Raw genomic sequence first — 16,279 nt, forward strand, 5'->3', positions numbered from 1 at the left:
AAAAAAAAAAAAAAAAAAAAGAAAATCAGTCAGCTATAAATGCATACATTTATTTCTGTGTTCTCTATTCTGTTTTATTGGTCTATGTGTCTGTTTTTGTGCCAGTAACATTGTTTTGGTTACTATAGCTTTGTAGTATACTTTGAAGTCAGATAGTATGACACCTCCAGCTTTGTTCCTTTTGCTCAGGATTACTTTGGCTATTCATGGTCTTTTGTGGCCAAACATGAATTTTAATTTTTTTTTTACTATTTCCGTGAAGAATGTAATTTTTTCATATAAATTGCATTGAATCTGTAGATCACTTTGGGTAGTATGAGCATTTTAACAATATTATTTGTAGGTCTCCTTAATTTCTTAGTTCATGCTGCCATTGTCAGGAACTTGCTAATTCCTATGAGAATAATGGGAACCTAGAATGGCAGAGACCAAGTGGTATAACTTAATGACTAGAGATGAGGTGAGCATGGTGAGTATGATAAGAGCATGGCCAAGGAAGTAATCTATGTGTTTTGAATTACAGAGATGTTTGGTAGTGGCTAATTTTTCTTCAGGTCTCTTAGATTAAAATAAATGGTAGCCTACTAATTCCTACTTTATTTGTATAGGCAAAATATTTGCAGTCTGGTGAACAAAGATCTAATTTGAGTAATCATTATGGAGATTTAAGGTTTTTCACCCAATTTGCAGACCTGAGTCAGTTTACACACTCAGAGGCTCCTGAAGGAAAACCAGGTAACCTTGAGGAAGGATTTTGCAACACCATGAGCATGTGCTGTAAATCTTCTTTTAGGAAGAGGAGCCATTTACCAGGGTAATTTGCACTGGGCAAATGACTTGGACTTTCAGAGATTATTTGACACTGACTCTGAGTTCACATTCATTCCTGGGAGAGATTAGAAGGGGCTAGAACACAGTGGTTAACTAGTGGTCAGAGGCAGGGCTTATGGAGTCAAGAGATACAGTTTTATCTTGAATCCGTCTACAATGGATCTAGTGTATTTGCAAATATATTATATAGCTATTTCCTGGTTCATGAATGCACAACTTGAAATAGCCACAATCAGCAACTGACAGATATACCACATCTGCTCCTTGATCAGTGTAGTAAGAACTTTTTGTGGTAGAAAGGGCCAAGTAGAATTAGTTGAGTCTGTCTAGGGAAATCACAGAGATGAGTGTGTACCAAAGATTTGAAGAACGTGTGTGTATGGCAGGTGGGGGTGATTTCTATCATACCCTCCTTTAACTTGCCTGTTTGGACTATGCCAAAGGTAGAGAGGTCTTAGAAAATGATATTCAATTATCAAAACTTAATCATTTATCTCAAACAGGATTTTTTTTAAAGCTGGATAAATCATAGGAAACTGTAGAACACTAGAAAGATCAAGATCTTAAAAGTAGTCATAAAGAAATGGCATTACCTGCAAAAGGAAGACAAGTAGAATTAGGAGCTGGGAAATACATTGCTTGATGTTTCTGGGATGGGAGAAATATGTAGTTCTGATGACAGAAGTGGAAACTGCAGCATAATGTGAGAGATAGGATAAAATGTGCTTCTTTTGATGGTTATATGCCTATGAATGTAGTTACTGGAATAATCTGCCTTGCCTTTAGGGACCGGAGCTACAGGGCCCCAGTGTCACATGCATCAATCTTGCTCCTCTCCCCTTGAGTGTGCGCAGGACCTGTGATTTGCCTTTAACCAACAGAACATGGTGAAGGGGATGGGATGTCATGGCTGTAATTATGTTACTTTATAGAAGACACTGTCTTGCTAGCAGATTTGCTCTAGAGACTTCCCTTGCTGGCTTGATAAAGTAAGTGGCCATTTTGGGGGAAGCCGATGTGGCAAAGAACTGTCCACAGAAGGTGAAGGCAGCTGTTAGGAACTGACTGAAGGCTCTAGAAGCTGATGGTGGCTGCCAAGTGACTACCAGCAAGAAGCTGTTGCCCCAGACCAGAAACCACAAGGAAATGAATTCTGCCAACAGCCTGAGTGAACCTGGAAGTGGATTATTCCTTACATGATCCTTCACATGAGAACCATCCTGGCTGACACTTTGGTTGCAGCCTTGTGAGATCCTAAGCAGAAGGTTGAGCTAAGTTGAGCCCAGAGTCCTGAACCACTGAAATGGTGAGATAATAAATGTGTGCTGGAATTAGTTATGCAACAATAGAAAACAAACACACTGTTCAATTTGCTTTCCACCCTCTTAGTTTGCCTTTCTATACTGTAGTGGCTAAAAAGCTAAATTTCCCAGATTCCTCTGTAACTAGGATTCTGGATTTATTAGAGGCCAGTCAGATGCACACATGTGAGACTTGAATGACAGGAATGAGGTGTTGGCTATGTTTCTGCCATTTCTGCTGGTAAACATAGTTGTGAAGATGTTTGGCTGTTCTATTGCAATTTAGTCATGAGTTTGTGGGTGATGAGAGGCAGGGTGCCTGTCATCTATTTTGCTAGTGTAAATCACAGCAGTTGAAGCATGGTTCCTGAGGTAGCAGCAGTAGTGATGGCTTTTTATGACAGCAATGGGAAGTAGCAGTGTCCTTATCACTGAAGAGTTAGCAGTTCCCTTGGTGGCCTGATAGTGGTGTGTCTTTGGAAGTTGTTCTTGAAAGCTCAAGTTAGTCTATCCTCCTGGTAATTATGTAAGCCACTTGATATCCAGTAATCAATCTTTTCCTGACTAAACTAACTAGAGTGAACTAGTTCTCTGCAATTGAATTCTGATACAAGAGGGAAGTCCTCAAGTGATATCTGAGTTAAGTGTAAGTAAAAATATATCATAGTTCTGTGTGAACTGAAATTTAGGAAAAGAAAAAAAAAAGGCTGAACATGGTGACTCACACCTGTAGTTCACACTTTGGGTAGGATTGCTTGAGCCTCGGAATTTGAGAACAGCCTGGGCTACATAGGGAGACCACATCTCTACCAAGAAAAAAAAAAAAATAGCCAGGCATGGTAGTGTGTGTCTGTGGTCTCAGCTACTTGGGAGGCTGAGATATGAGGACTGCATGAGCCTGAGAGATCAAGGCTGTATGTACTGCACTCCAATCTGGGTGACAGAACGAGAGCTGTCTGCCTGGGTGACAGAATGAGACCTGTCTCAATAAAAAGAAAAAAAAAAGAAGAAGATAGGAAAGAAAAGAAAAGAAAAAGGAAAAAAGGTATCATAATAAACAGTATTAATCTTTTTAAGTAAACCATTTTTCATGTTTAGTAGATATAATATTTATTTTTATAAAGACAAGTAAAGCCACCTTATAACATATTTAATTTAATGTATAAGGTATAATGAACTGGTTCAGTTTAACACAACTACATAAGATTTTTAATATTATGAACAACCTGTTTGATTAACAAGATAGCAGCTATAAAAAACTATAATGTTTAGTTTGTTTCTCCTGCAGACTCAGAAAATAAATGTTTTCTTTTTGCTTTGCATTTATAAAATTTTGCAACTCAAAAAATCTCTTTCAGTATTCAATTTTAATTAATCGAGGCTAAAATATACTCAGTAATCTGTACTGTTCCGACTTTAAAGCCATATCAAATATTAATAACATATGCTCTTAAGAAAGTACCTTTCTTTGTAAATACAACTGACAAAATATTCAACAAAGTGTGTACAATAGTGCCTTGTATACATGTGTCTTTCTAGAGCTACTTCAGTGTAATTTAACAATCATTGCATAATAGCAGATGTATAATAGTTTCCATATAAACTATTAACTAAGCTCTAAAATATAGACATAGTTCAACAAATCATTTCTGAGAAAAGGCATAGATGTTTATTTACCAACTATCTCTTTAAGTGGTAATTTCCTTGAAAAGACAAGGTTTATTAAATCATTTTAAAGATACTACTAGTAAGTGTTCAGCTAAAACCAATTTATGGAATTTTCAAAGGCTCAACTTGAAAATTCTTGAACTTCTTTGAAAATAACATATTCTATGGGCGATGAAGCCCCACGTGTTGAGCTTTGTTCACAGTGGATTCTTCCCAAAGGCTGACTGTACCAACTCCCTCCAAGAAAGTGAGACCTCTTGAGTCACTCTGAAGGAGGTCTGCCCTTTCATGGTTTCACATCTAGAAAAGTCAAAGAGCTTATAACCAACATCTTTTGTAAAGAAAGAAGCTCCAATGAATGATTTCTCCCCCAATTTCCTAAGTCAATTGATTAATAAATTGCCCCTGGTAGGAATAGCACAGGACAGTGGACAAATGTGGTTTGCTGTTTTTTTTTTTTTTTTCTGCTTATATTTCTATAAGTGCTAACAAAGCCCATTATCTCTAAATGGACTGTCTGTGTAATGATTGAAATATAAGCAGCATAAAGTATATAGAAATTACACATCTAAATTGGATAGTCAAAACTTTTTAGACTGATGTCAGCAATTCTGTTACCTTGGCAATCATTACATACAAGTATACTTTATGTGCTTGCCAGACTATAAGATAATTCAGTCTTAGTGTAGCCATTCTTTACTATCTAATGTAAATTAACATATGACTGGTGAAAATCCAAAATCTACAGCTAGAACCAAAGCAGTCATAAGCTACTCTGAGACAAATGCCACAAACAGCAGTGCCTAGAATTTCTAGTGATTTCTTGGTCTAATGAAAGACCTATACATTTAATTGAACCCTTTCTTAGCCCTTCTCAGAAGGCTGGTTTTATCCAGCTTAAATCCAAATCCAATATTGTTTTTTTCTTAATACCGGCCCAGAATTTAGAGTTATTGATTTGCTTTTATCAGTAACAGAGTTAACAGTGTGAGTCAGCAGCCTCTGAACCCCTCAGGTAGGAAGACTGTAGAAGGTACTTAAAAAACCATTTATTACTAGAAGACTGAATGAGATTAACTTTAAAAAGTTAATAATATTTCAGTTAGATAACTTGAAAACAAGGGCCCCAAATGGTAATCTTTTAGATAATTTGGAAAGTAGGGTTTATCGATCGACATGACATATCAGCCTCACTAACACCCAAGCATAACACTGTCTTTTCAAAATCATCAGTAATTCATATGTAAATAGCAACACAAGCTAGTAATTTCCTTACTAAAAGTGATATGCTTGTGCCCTCTGGTGGTAACATTTAGCACATTCCCCTGATATTGCATATATTGTGAAATATAAAAAAGTATATTTGTATTTGAGAATATCATCAAAATTTGAGATAACAAATGTGGTTTGTTTTTGTTTGTTTTTTGTTTTTTTAAAAATGTGCTAACAAAGCCCATTATCAACAACAAAGGAATGATGCATTGTGCTTCTGGATATATATTTTGGTCTTCAGACACATTTTTAACAAGATAAATCCCTGAGCCCTACTCACAGGAATCAAGCTGACAGCTACAGGAATCTTAGTAAACTGGTGGTCTATGATAGGCAATTCCTAGGGATTTACATCTTGGTTCTAGACCTTAACTGAGAAATTTTTGCATTTTCCAGCTTGGCTTTTACATCTATGGGTTTCTCAAAAAACCTCACCAATGCTGGTTCATTCAACAGCGATGCAAGAATCTGTTCAAATGCAAATGACCACTGGCTCCCTGTTTTTTCCTCACTGGGTCCTCCAGAAGCACAGACAGTACCAGAGAATCCTTTGGCTGATGATGTAGGGCTATGTAGTTTCCTTCCAACTTCTTCCATCCTGAGTAAAAGGCTGGTTACAACAGCAATGGCTTGATATAATGATTCTTCTTCAGGGTCCTCATGAAATAAGTTATAGAGGGTCTTTGAAAACTGAATAAACTGAGACTAGAAGACACAAGTTGAAAATATCACATTTGAATATTAGACTTAGCAAATATAAAGAGAACTTAGAAGTGAATAGTCTCCTAAACAGGATTTGTACCACAGAAGCTTCACCCTAGAAGTTATAAGAACTGGTGATTAATCCCAAAATAAATCTTGGTTCTAGAAAGTTGAGTATGGGCCAAGCGCGGTGGCACACGCCTGTAATCCCAGCACTTTGGGAGGCCGAGGCAGGTGGATCACCTGAGGTCAGGAGTTCGAGACCAGCCTGGCCAACATGATGAAACCTCGTCTCTACTAAAAATACAAAAAATCAGCTGGGCGTGGTGGCAGGCGCCTGTAATCCCAGCTACTCAGGAGGCTGAGGCAGAAGAATTGCCTGAACCATGGAGGCAGAGGTTGCAGTCAGCCGAGATTTTGCCATTGCACTCCAGCCTGGGCAACAAGAGAGAAACTCCATCTTGAAAAAAAAGATGAGTATGAAGCATGGAAAAAAATTTCATTTAGATGCTCTCACTTATTGCCTAATAGCAGTACATTTTATCCAGACTAATTCCTGGACTGTTTGCCTGCCAGCATTACTTAAATGTTAGGTGCTATTTTTTTTTTCCTAGACAAGGTCTTGCTGTGTTGTCCAGGCTTGAGTACAGTGGTACAATCATAGCTCACTGCAGCTTCCAACTTCTGGGCTCAAGTGATCCTCACACTTCAGCTTCTCAAGTAGCTAGGACTATAGGCACATGCCACCATGCCTGGCTGATTTTCACATTTTTTGTAGAGACAGGATCTCACTATGTTGCCTGGGCTGATCTCAAACTCCTGGCCTGATCTCAAACTCCTGGCCTCAAGTGATCCTCTCCCACTTTAGCCTCCCAAAGCAGTCAGATTACAGGCGTGAACCACTGTGCTGGCCAGGTGGTACTTCTAATTAGGCAAAGTCCCTTTGAAGCTGTCCTCACAGGGTGAAGAAGAATTCTGGACAGAAATATAGTTATAATTATGCATAAATTAGGCTGCACTTGGACCTGCTTCCATGTAATGAAAAGTCACTGACATTAGAATCATAAGGCTTTTGTTTAAGAATTGTTTAAGATGTTTAATCCTGAATTCCAGCAAAATAGCTGATGCAAACCAGTTTGAAGACCCCTACAGAAGAACAAAACCAGCATGAGAATAGTTTCTTCATCTCCCTGTCCAATGATTACACCCTGCATTCTTCGACCAATGATCTCCACACTTTGGCCCACTCCAAACCCCTTAGAAACCCTAGTCTCAAACTCCTCGAGGAGATGGATTTGAGGCCTCCTCCTATATTATTCAGCAACCCTACAATCAAACCTCTTTCTCTGCTGCAACCTGATGTCTCGGTTTACTGACTTGCTGTGTACATCAGGTAAAGGACCTATTATGGTTACACCGTATTTCCCTACACATAAATCATTCATTCATTAACCAATTCTAACAATTAAAAATGAGTTCCACTTAATCCGAAATGCCTGGAGTGGGTAGCTCAGCCAGAAGGTGGGCGGATCACAAGGTCAGGAGATGGAGACCATCCTGGCTAATATGGTGAAACCCTGTCTGTACTAAAAAAATACAAAAAATTAGCCGGGCATGGTGGCGGGCGCCTGTAGTCCCAGCTACTCGGGAGGCTGAGGCAGGAGAATGGCATGAACTCAGGAGACGGAGCTTGCAGTGAGCCGAGATCGTGCCACTGCACTCCAGTCCAGACTGGGAGAGACAGCCAGACTCTGTCTCAAAAATAAAAAAGAAAATTTAAGGAAGAATAAGTGCTGGGACTATCTAGTAGTACAAGGTGACTTCAAGGAACACTTTTTTATTTTGAGACAGAGTCTTGCTCTGTCACCCAGACTGGAGTGCAGTAGCACGACCATAGCTCAGTGCAACCTTGACCTCCTGGACTCAAGCAAACCTCCCACTTTGGCCTCCCAAAGTGCTGGGATAGAAAAAACATAAGCCACCATGCCCAGCCCAAGGAATCCATTTGGACATGTTTCTCTTTAAAGGCTGAAGTGGGGCCTAAGTTGACAGATAAACTGGTTTGCCTGCTAATTGCACCTTGATGATCCATAGATATTCCTAGAAGATACCTGTCAATTTACAAAAGCAATTCCAACGTAAGATTTCTACAAGTCAATCATCCTACCAGAAAAGTTTACTTGTAAATAAAAATCATATACAAAAGATATACTTCATGATAATATATTGTAACATTTTTCTTTCTTAATCTACAGTTTTAGTGTTCCTATATAAATATAAATATATATATAATATATTTTTCTGGGTTCCTAGTTCACAACTCCCATAGTCCTTTGCTACAGTATTTTCTTATAATGTTGGGTGTTTTAGGCCACAGGGGCAGGCCTCAGAAAACAGAATCTTCTCCCCACTCTAATCTTCTTCCAACCTTCCTTTATTCCTTCCTTCCTTCCTTCTTTCCTTCCTTCCTTCCTTCCTTCCTTCCTTCCTTCCTTCCTTCCTTCCTTCCCTTCTTCCTTTCCTTTCCTTCCTCCCTCCCTCCCCCTTCCTTCCTCCCTACCCCCTTCCTTCCTCCCTCCCTCCCCCTTCCTTCCTCCCTCCCCCCTTCCTTCTCCTTCCCTTTCCTTCCCTCCCTTTTCCCTCCTCCTCCCCTCCCTCTCCCCTCCCCTCCCCTTTCTTCTTTCTTTTTGACAGAGTTTCGCTCTTGTCACCCAGGCTGGAGGGCAATGGTGCAATCTTGGCTCATTGCAACCACCTCCTCCCAGGTTCAAGTGATTCTCCTACCTCAGCCTCCTGAGTAGCTTTCTGATAGTTGGTCTTAAAATCCTCCCTAGAAAGGATCCTACCTCATATCCTTGGGGGAAGGAATGCTGACATCATGAAGCTTCCATAAAAACCCAAGAGAACTGGGTTCGGGGAGCTTCTGATAGCTGAATGCATGGAGGCTGACAGGAGGAAGGTAAAGAAGAACTCATCCACATGCTGGGAGGGTGACACACCCCAACTCCATGGGGACAGAAGCTCCTGCACTTGGGACCCTTCCAGACCTCGCCCTATGTATCTCTTCTTCAGGCTGTTTATCTGTATTCTTTAAAATATCCTTCTTAGTAAACCAGTAAATACAAGGATTTCTCTGAGTTCTGTAAGTCTCTCTGTAGCAAATTAATCAAACTCAAAGAAGGGATAGTGGGAACCCCAGCTTGAAGTTGATCAGCCAGAAGTTCAGGAGATCAGACTTGTTACTGGGCGAAAGGAGGGAGCAGTCTTGGGGACTGAACACTCAACCTGTGGAATCTCATACTATTTCTAGGTAGATAGTGTTGGAATTTACTTGGAGGACACTCAGCTGGTATCTGCTGCTTGGTGGTGGGGAAAACTCCCACATATTTGGCCACAGATGTTTTCTTCTATGTTGATGATTGTTATTGTTGTGGTGTGAGAGTAGAGGAATAAAGGTACTTTGAGAGAATTTTTCCCTAAACAATAGTACTGTTCATTTATAATAATTCTAGAATAAATATATCATACTGACTCATTTTAGAAAGTACTTATTCAATTGTCAAATGATACACTCCACTGAAAAATATGAAGTTATTTGATAGTTTTCATTTTGGTAAAGTTCTCAGGATCCTCCGTATCTGTACTAACCAGATTTTAATTAAAAAAAGAACATATTTTGATTAGGCAGTGTATAAGAAAAAGAGGAACTTAAGATTATGTTCAGATATAAGATCAGTAGGAACCAGGGTGTGAGCCATCTCAGTAATTTATCATTCCCAGTACCTAGCATTGGGTTTGGTATCTGGTAGACAGTAAACAAATGTTTACTGAATAAATTAACATTTCCAATAAAGTTGGAAATATATTACACGTATATTTTTTCTATAGGTGCATGTCATAGCAGAAGAATTCTCTGAAACACTAGACACATTTAAGTGTTAAACATAAAAAAAAATCATTAAAAAATTTCTTCCCACTCTTCCATGCTCATCTGAAACTTAGATAATACATATATTATTTAATTATTTTGGGAATAGCATGTTAGCTATTTTAGAGGTTACACCCACATTCATACAAAAAAGCAAGAACTTAGAATTTTCTTTTTGAAAATGCTATACCTGATTCATTCTTGGTAAATCCTTAATGTTTTCTTCTCTTTTGAAAAGCTCATCTTGCCATTGACTTAGATATGCTTGAATATCAATTTTCCCTTTGCCTGAAGAAAGGGAGTAAAACCATTTCATCAGGAACAGCCCACTATACTTTCTCAAATTTCAAAAATAATAATTATGATTAAAAGGTATTTCACTGAAATATAAGAGTCTATTTTTTTTTAATCCAGGAAATGATCTGAAATTACCTTTTATTTCACCCACTGGCTCTCAGAATACTTTTCCCATTTCTGTTTAGACTAAAACGTTTACTTTGGGAAGGTTAGGAACTAGTGAAGATGTGGTGAGAGAGGGAGAAAGGACATATTTAGATTAAAACAATACACCCCGACTTAATAATGCAAATTTTATGTATTCATTCTCATGTATACTATTAAGTTTAAAACAGCTTCTATATTATGTTCTTAATATGCATATATTGTACCAAAGTGGGCTGGGCACGGCGGTTCACACCTGTAATCCCACCACCATGGGAGGCCAAGGCGGGCAGATCACCTGAGGCCAGGAGTTCGAGACCAGCCTGGCCAACATGGTGAAACCCTGTCTCTACTAAAAATATGAAAATTAGCCGGGTGTGGTGGCAGGTGCCTGTAGTTCCAGCTACTCGGAATGCTGAAGCAGGAAAATGACTTGAATCTGGGAAGCGGAGGTTGTAGTAAGCTGAGATCATGCCACTGCACTCCAGCCTGGGTGACAGAGCAAGACTCCATCTCAAAACAAACAAACAAACAAACAAAACAAAGTGGTCTGTAGTGGCTCTTTTTCAAAAATTTGAAACACTACTTATTCATTCAAAGAGTTTAAGATACAAATGTACTGACATTAAAAGATGTCCATGATATATTGCAAAATCAAAAAAGGATATAAAACAGTACTTATGGATTTTTGTTTTAAAAAGAGAGATGTCTGCATATGTTGTGTATACACAGAAATAGATCTGAAAAGGATATAGGCAAAAATGTTTTCGGGTAGGGTTGAGTGAAGGCAAAAGGACTTATGTACTGTCTGAATTTCTTTTCCAAGAATTATCTATTACTTTTGAAATTAAAAACAAATCTTTTTAAAGTAATAAAATTAAATGAATATGGGTCATTTACTATCATATTTTCTATAATTTCTGAGACATCAATAGCCTTTAAAAGGAATCCATCTTTTCCCCCTTTGTAGCTATCCTTATTTACATAAACAATAACTAAATAAATTAAATGATAACTCCTAGATCATAGTACCTTTTTCAGGGCTGTGTTTTGCTGATTCTGCTTCCTTCTCATTTTCAGGCTTGGAAACTAGAAGAAAAGATGCAATTGCATTCTGTAGGATGTTTAACAAATACTCTTTGAAAGTAAAATAATGTTTCGTATAGACGTATAAGCACATTACTTTATTCAGTTCTGCAAACAAATTTTAGCTGACTTGGCCTATCATCAGAAGACAAAATATTCCAAAACTTTCACAGTAAAAAGAACACTGGGGGGAAATCCATATTTTAAAAAATCTTAGAAGGAAGTATACCAAATATTAAGTATCTCTGAGTGGTATTTTCTTCTTTGTGACTTTCTTTAAATAAAGTTATATTACTTTTATTACCAAGGGGAAAAAAGCACATACTGGAAGTCAGAAGAGTGTGCTACAAAGCCCTGACTGTGGCAATAACTCACTGTGAAACCTTGCACAAGTCACTTCTCTCTGGGCCTCAGTGCCTTTATCTATAAAAGGAAGAGACTTGACTTATCTTTATCTACAAAAGGAAGAGATTTGTAAGGTCCCTTCAAACTTAATGTTCAAACACTTTAACATATAATAACCACAAATATACATTAATCAGGGTTCATCCCTTTATAGGACATTGAATATTTATGAAAATAAACTAAAGGACACAAAAATAAGCTCATATCACTTTAAATTTTGTCTTGGAGACAGACTCATCCCTGTCTCCTACACCTATAGTGATTTATAATAAGTATTCACTGTTTGAAAAATAGCTATGACCTTTAATCATCAAATATTCTATTGTATTTTATCAAGGCATGAAAATGGTCTAATACATTTTAGAAATTTCTGCAACATAAGTAGAAACAAAATACTTTTTTGAGTCTCCAATAAGCAAGAAATTCCATAAATCAAAGCCCCAAAATGCAATTTGGTTAACCGATCAGACATTTATGGACCATGCTAAGTGCTGTGGTAATACAAAAGAAGCATAAGGTAAAATGAAGCCCAATTTTAGCTGGGTAAAGTATATCTAAGTCAACAAGATCTTTATGGGTAACTAATCATCAAAACAGTTAAAGTTTTAAACAGGTATTTACCATGGAGCTGGCTGAAATAAAGTAACTCTTCCTTGGAAAGTTCATCTCCTTTTGAAGTATCCTTAGATTTCACTTCAGTATAAGCTGAAAACATATAAATAACCCAAATTACATTTATTAACAACCAGGGGCAGAGATGAGGTCAGGAAAATCTGGGAACCGGGTGTTAAAGAGTTTCTGTTCAGTTCCCACCTATGAGTGAGAACATGCGGTGTTTGGTTTTCTGTTCTTGTGATAGTTTGCTAAGAATGAATGAGATCACTTGGACTCCGGAAGGGGAACATCACACACCGGGGCCTATCATGGGGAGGGGGGAGGGGGGAGGGATTGCATTGGGAGTTATACCTGATGTAAATGACGAATTGATGGGTGCTGACGAGTTGATGGGTGCAGCACACCAACATGGCACAAGTATATATATGTAACAAACCTGCATGTTATGCACATGTACCTTAGAACTTAAAGTATAATAAAAAAGAAAAAAAAAAAAAGAAAAAAAGAGTTTCTGTATAAGAAAGATGTAAGTGAAGAAATGTAGAGGTGGTTCTACTCTACTGTAATATATAGTAATTATACTGTAATATATATAAAATATAGTAAATACAAGAAGTACTTGATCATTTTGAGCTCTATTATTTTTCCTACTTGTTGTTTTAATTGTTTTCCAAGAGCTATTAAAAGTTGAAATTGTTTAAATCTGGCATTTAGAAATCTCTGAAAATGTGACCTCAGCCATTTAAAAACCATCCTCAATAATGTGACCTCAGCCATTTAAAAACCATCCTCAATAATAAGGAAAACAGAAAGTTGGGTGCTTTAGTTTACTTCCTACCTGTGCTTTAACAGGTAAATATTGGTTTTCCTATTTTTTATCCCTCTGTTAAAAGCATAGTTGATGACAATATTAAACATTCTAAACTCCTTTTATAATTAAATTTTTAGGTGATTTGTCTTTTGCTTTTAATACTGTGTTTGTGATTTGAGTGTGTGAAGGGTTAAAGATGGCCTTTAGTTTGTTGGTCTGGTAAAGAATGTTTCCTGGCTATCCTGAGAAAAGCTGAAAAGGGATCCCAGGTGTAGCTTTAAACAAATTATGAGGTGCTGTTTGTTTTTGTGAATTACCCAATCTCGGTTAAAAGGTACTTTTTGCAATGCTCCTTCAGTTTAAAGCCTAAGACTGTTTTCACAAAGTAGGGATCAGGCCTTGGCAAGGCATCCTCTTCAGGTCAGTGGGAAAAACAAGTAAACTGAATGGTGTGGTAATTTTGAGGTAGTACGGAAGAATATAAAGAAATGTGAGCTTTGGAGTTAGACTTCAGTTTGCTATACAATTTATTAGCAATGTGATCTTTGGCAAATTTTAATCTTTCCAGCTCTCAGTTTCCTTATCAAAATTGGAAGGATAATACCACCTATCAGGGATATTGTGAGAATTAAATTTAAAAAATGCATGTAAAGTTAATATTTTGTCAGAGCAAGTGCTTAATACATGATAGCTTTTATTGTGCTTTCTTTTTAAAATGTTTAAAAAGGAACATTTTAAATGTTAAGTGCTGCCTTGTCCCATTTTTCTGAATAATTTGTAGTATTTTGTGAGTTTGGCAATTTGTCTAAAGTTAATTTCCACTCTAATGACAACAACAACAATTCAACATTATACCAACAAGCAAATGATATGTAATTCTTATATACAAACTATTTATCATTAAATTGACTACTAACAGGAAGGAAACTTGTGGGCCCATATGTTACACAGGATCTCTTCCATAGAAGATCACTGTATCTATATCAGCAAAAGTAGTCATAATATAATTTGAGGGCCACAATGAAGCAACGATCTTATATCATGCTGAAAATTAGTTTAGTTGTTAAAAAAATCTGTAATTATACTTGTTAAAATGGGATAAATTCCTGCTGTACATCATTAAAGACTGGTAAACTTACCTGGAGGAATATGTAGCTTAAAAAGCAGCTTAAGCTTCTCAGTAAAACTTCCATTGTACATTATGTCTGTTCAATAAAATTCAATTGTAAATAATCATGTATCTAAAGAACATTGAATCAATTTCAGCAACAAAGATTAAGATATAGATATTAGTCAAAAATTAGGATTTAGAAATCTGTTACTTAAGCTAACAATTAACCACCTAGTCAGTCAGATGCTCTCCTTCAAGTGTATAATTGTATAAGAAAAATACTCTTTATCAAAAAAGTAAAATGCTCTCTTTCCTAGCTCCTTTCCCCCAATCTCAGATTTCTCTTTTCTTTTGAATGAGGCCTGTGGAAGACAGAACTGATCTTCAAGGGGTGATCCCCGATAAGAAAGCATGCTGGGGTATCTGGAAAAGCAAAGGAATAATGTCTACAGGTACAACATCTTGACTATCTGTAGGTACAACATGTTTGCTGGGTATTTATCTACCACTCTTCTAGGCTATGTGGTTGAATTTTTACGGGGAGGTGAGGGGGGGAAGTCCTTCTGTAGTACCCATGCATCTGAGTGTGGAAAATTGGAACGTTGTCTTCCTTATGTTAACCCTTAAAATACTCACATCTAACAGCTTGCTTTTCTGAAAGGATTGGGGAAAATAATATCAAAATACTTAGGTTTAGTAACAAATGCAGAAAAGGGTCCATTTATTACTAAACACACTGTAACCCATGGTGATACATCTGACTAAATTGGCAATAACAGGCAGTACTAAGTATTTCTAGGAGCACTTTTTTTTTTTTTTTTTTTTTACTTAAAAAAATCATCTTACCAATTGCAGAGGAGAATTCTTTGAAGTTTATAAGGCAATCAGAGTTTTCGTCCAACAATCTGAATGTCCATAAAGCTAGTGAGTCTCTATTTGCCGAATGAGCCCAGGGACTCAATAAGTGATACAACGCTCTGAACTGCTGGCAGTCAATCTGATACTGTTCCAAATATGGCAGACTGGGGTCATGATGCTTCAATATGGGACAACCCAAACACCAATAACAAGATAAAAACAGCTCTTTCTATTAAAAATAAATAAAAAGGGAAAGTTACTAATTAGAAAAAGTAATTTTGGAAGATGTTAAAAACCATGTCTGCTAAAATAAAGATAAAAATAATTAGAATGGCTGTGATACAATTCTGCTAAAAAAGCTTTATTTTTCATTTAAAAAAGAACAACAGTACCTTAAAGATGACATAAAGTTCATCCAATTCATGAAGGCTCAATTTCACATCTTGTGATACAACACGCAACTTTAAAAAGATTAAAAGCAATTTAGTACACAGAATTTAACATTGCAATAAAGAAATTCTCTTTGAATTTACTTAGAGTCTCTCTCTGCTAGAAGAAAATATTTGTCTTTTAACTTCTTAAATGAATAATAAAAAGTTATGTTATAAAGTTATCTATTTTATCCTTTTAAGAAGTAGTAGTAGACTAGTTCAATTCTACTCTAATATGTACTTTGCTATTCATCTCTTCATACTCAGAAATCACTGCCAAAGGACAGCCACTTAATGTCTATAAATATAAGTAACACTATTCTAAGTCTTATTCCATATATTCCTCTCTTGCCACATAAGCAGCATATCTAGTCATCATGTGAGATTGCCATTAAATACTTCAAAGGCATTGGGAGATGTACATTCCCTATCTATGCCAAATAACATAATCCAATAAGTAATAAGCTTAGAAAATATGTAATTTTATCCTGTTCCATGAAGAAGAAGCACTTCCTTATGTTAACCCTTAAAACACTCACATCTAACAGTTTGCTTTTCTGAAAGGGTTGGGGAAAATAATATCAAAATACTTAGATTTAGCAACAAATGCAGAAAAGGGTCCATTTATTACTAAAGCTAAACACACTGTAACCCATGGTGATATAATCTGACTGAATTGGCAATAATAGGCAGTACTAAGTATTTCTAGAAGCACTTTTTTTTTTTTTTTTGCTTAAAAAAATCATCTTACCAATTGCAGAGGAGAATTCTTTGAAGTTTATAAGGCAATCAGAGTTTTCATCCAACAATCTGAATGTC

General features: G+C 36.8%; 1 protein-coding gene across 2 annotated transcripts in view; it reads right to left on the reverse strand.

The window, feature by feature from the left end:
- Nucleotides 1-3,216: 3,216 nt before the first annotated feature.
- TBC1D8B (TBC1 domain family member 8B) overlaps nucleotides 3,217-16,279 on the reverse strand; it is a 78,108-nt gene continuing 65,045 nt past the window's right edge. For both annotated transcript variants that reach the window (XM_023203051.2, XM_023203050.2), the window contains exons 15-21: nucleotides 15,422-15,490; nucleotides 15,018-15,258; nucleotides 14,200-14,265; nucleotides 12,256-12,339; nucleotides 11,176-11,232; nucleotides 9,893-9,990; nucleotides 3,217-5,777 (exon numbers count right to left, since the gene is read on the reverse strand). In XM_023203051.2, coding sequence (XP_023058819.1) covers nucleotides 5,421-5,777; nucleotides 9,893-9,990; nucleotides 11,176-11,232; nucleotides 12,256-12,339; nucleotides 14,200-14,265; nucleotides 15,018-15,258; nucleotides 15,422-15,490 — 972 coding nt within the window. In that variant the 3' untranslated portion in view covers nucleotides 3,217-5,420. The remainder of the gene's footprint in view (nucleotides 5,778-9,892; nucleotides 9,991-11,175; nucleotides 11,233-12,255; nucleotides 12,340-14,199; nucleotides 14,266-15,017; nucleotides 15,259-15,421; nucleotides 15,491-16,279) is intronic.

This window comes from Piliocolobus tephrosceles, chromosome 12 (genome assembly GCF_002776525.5).
Source record: "Piliocolobus tephrosceles isolate RC106 chromosome 12, ASM277652v3, whole genome shotgun sequence".
Lineage (NCBI taxonomy): Eukaryota > Metazoa > Chordata > Mammalia > Primates > Cercopithecidae > Piliocolobus > Piliocolobus tephrosceles.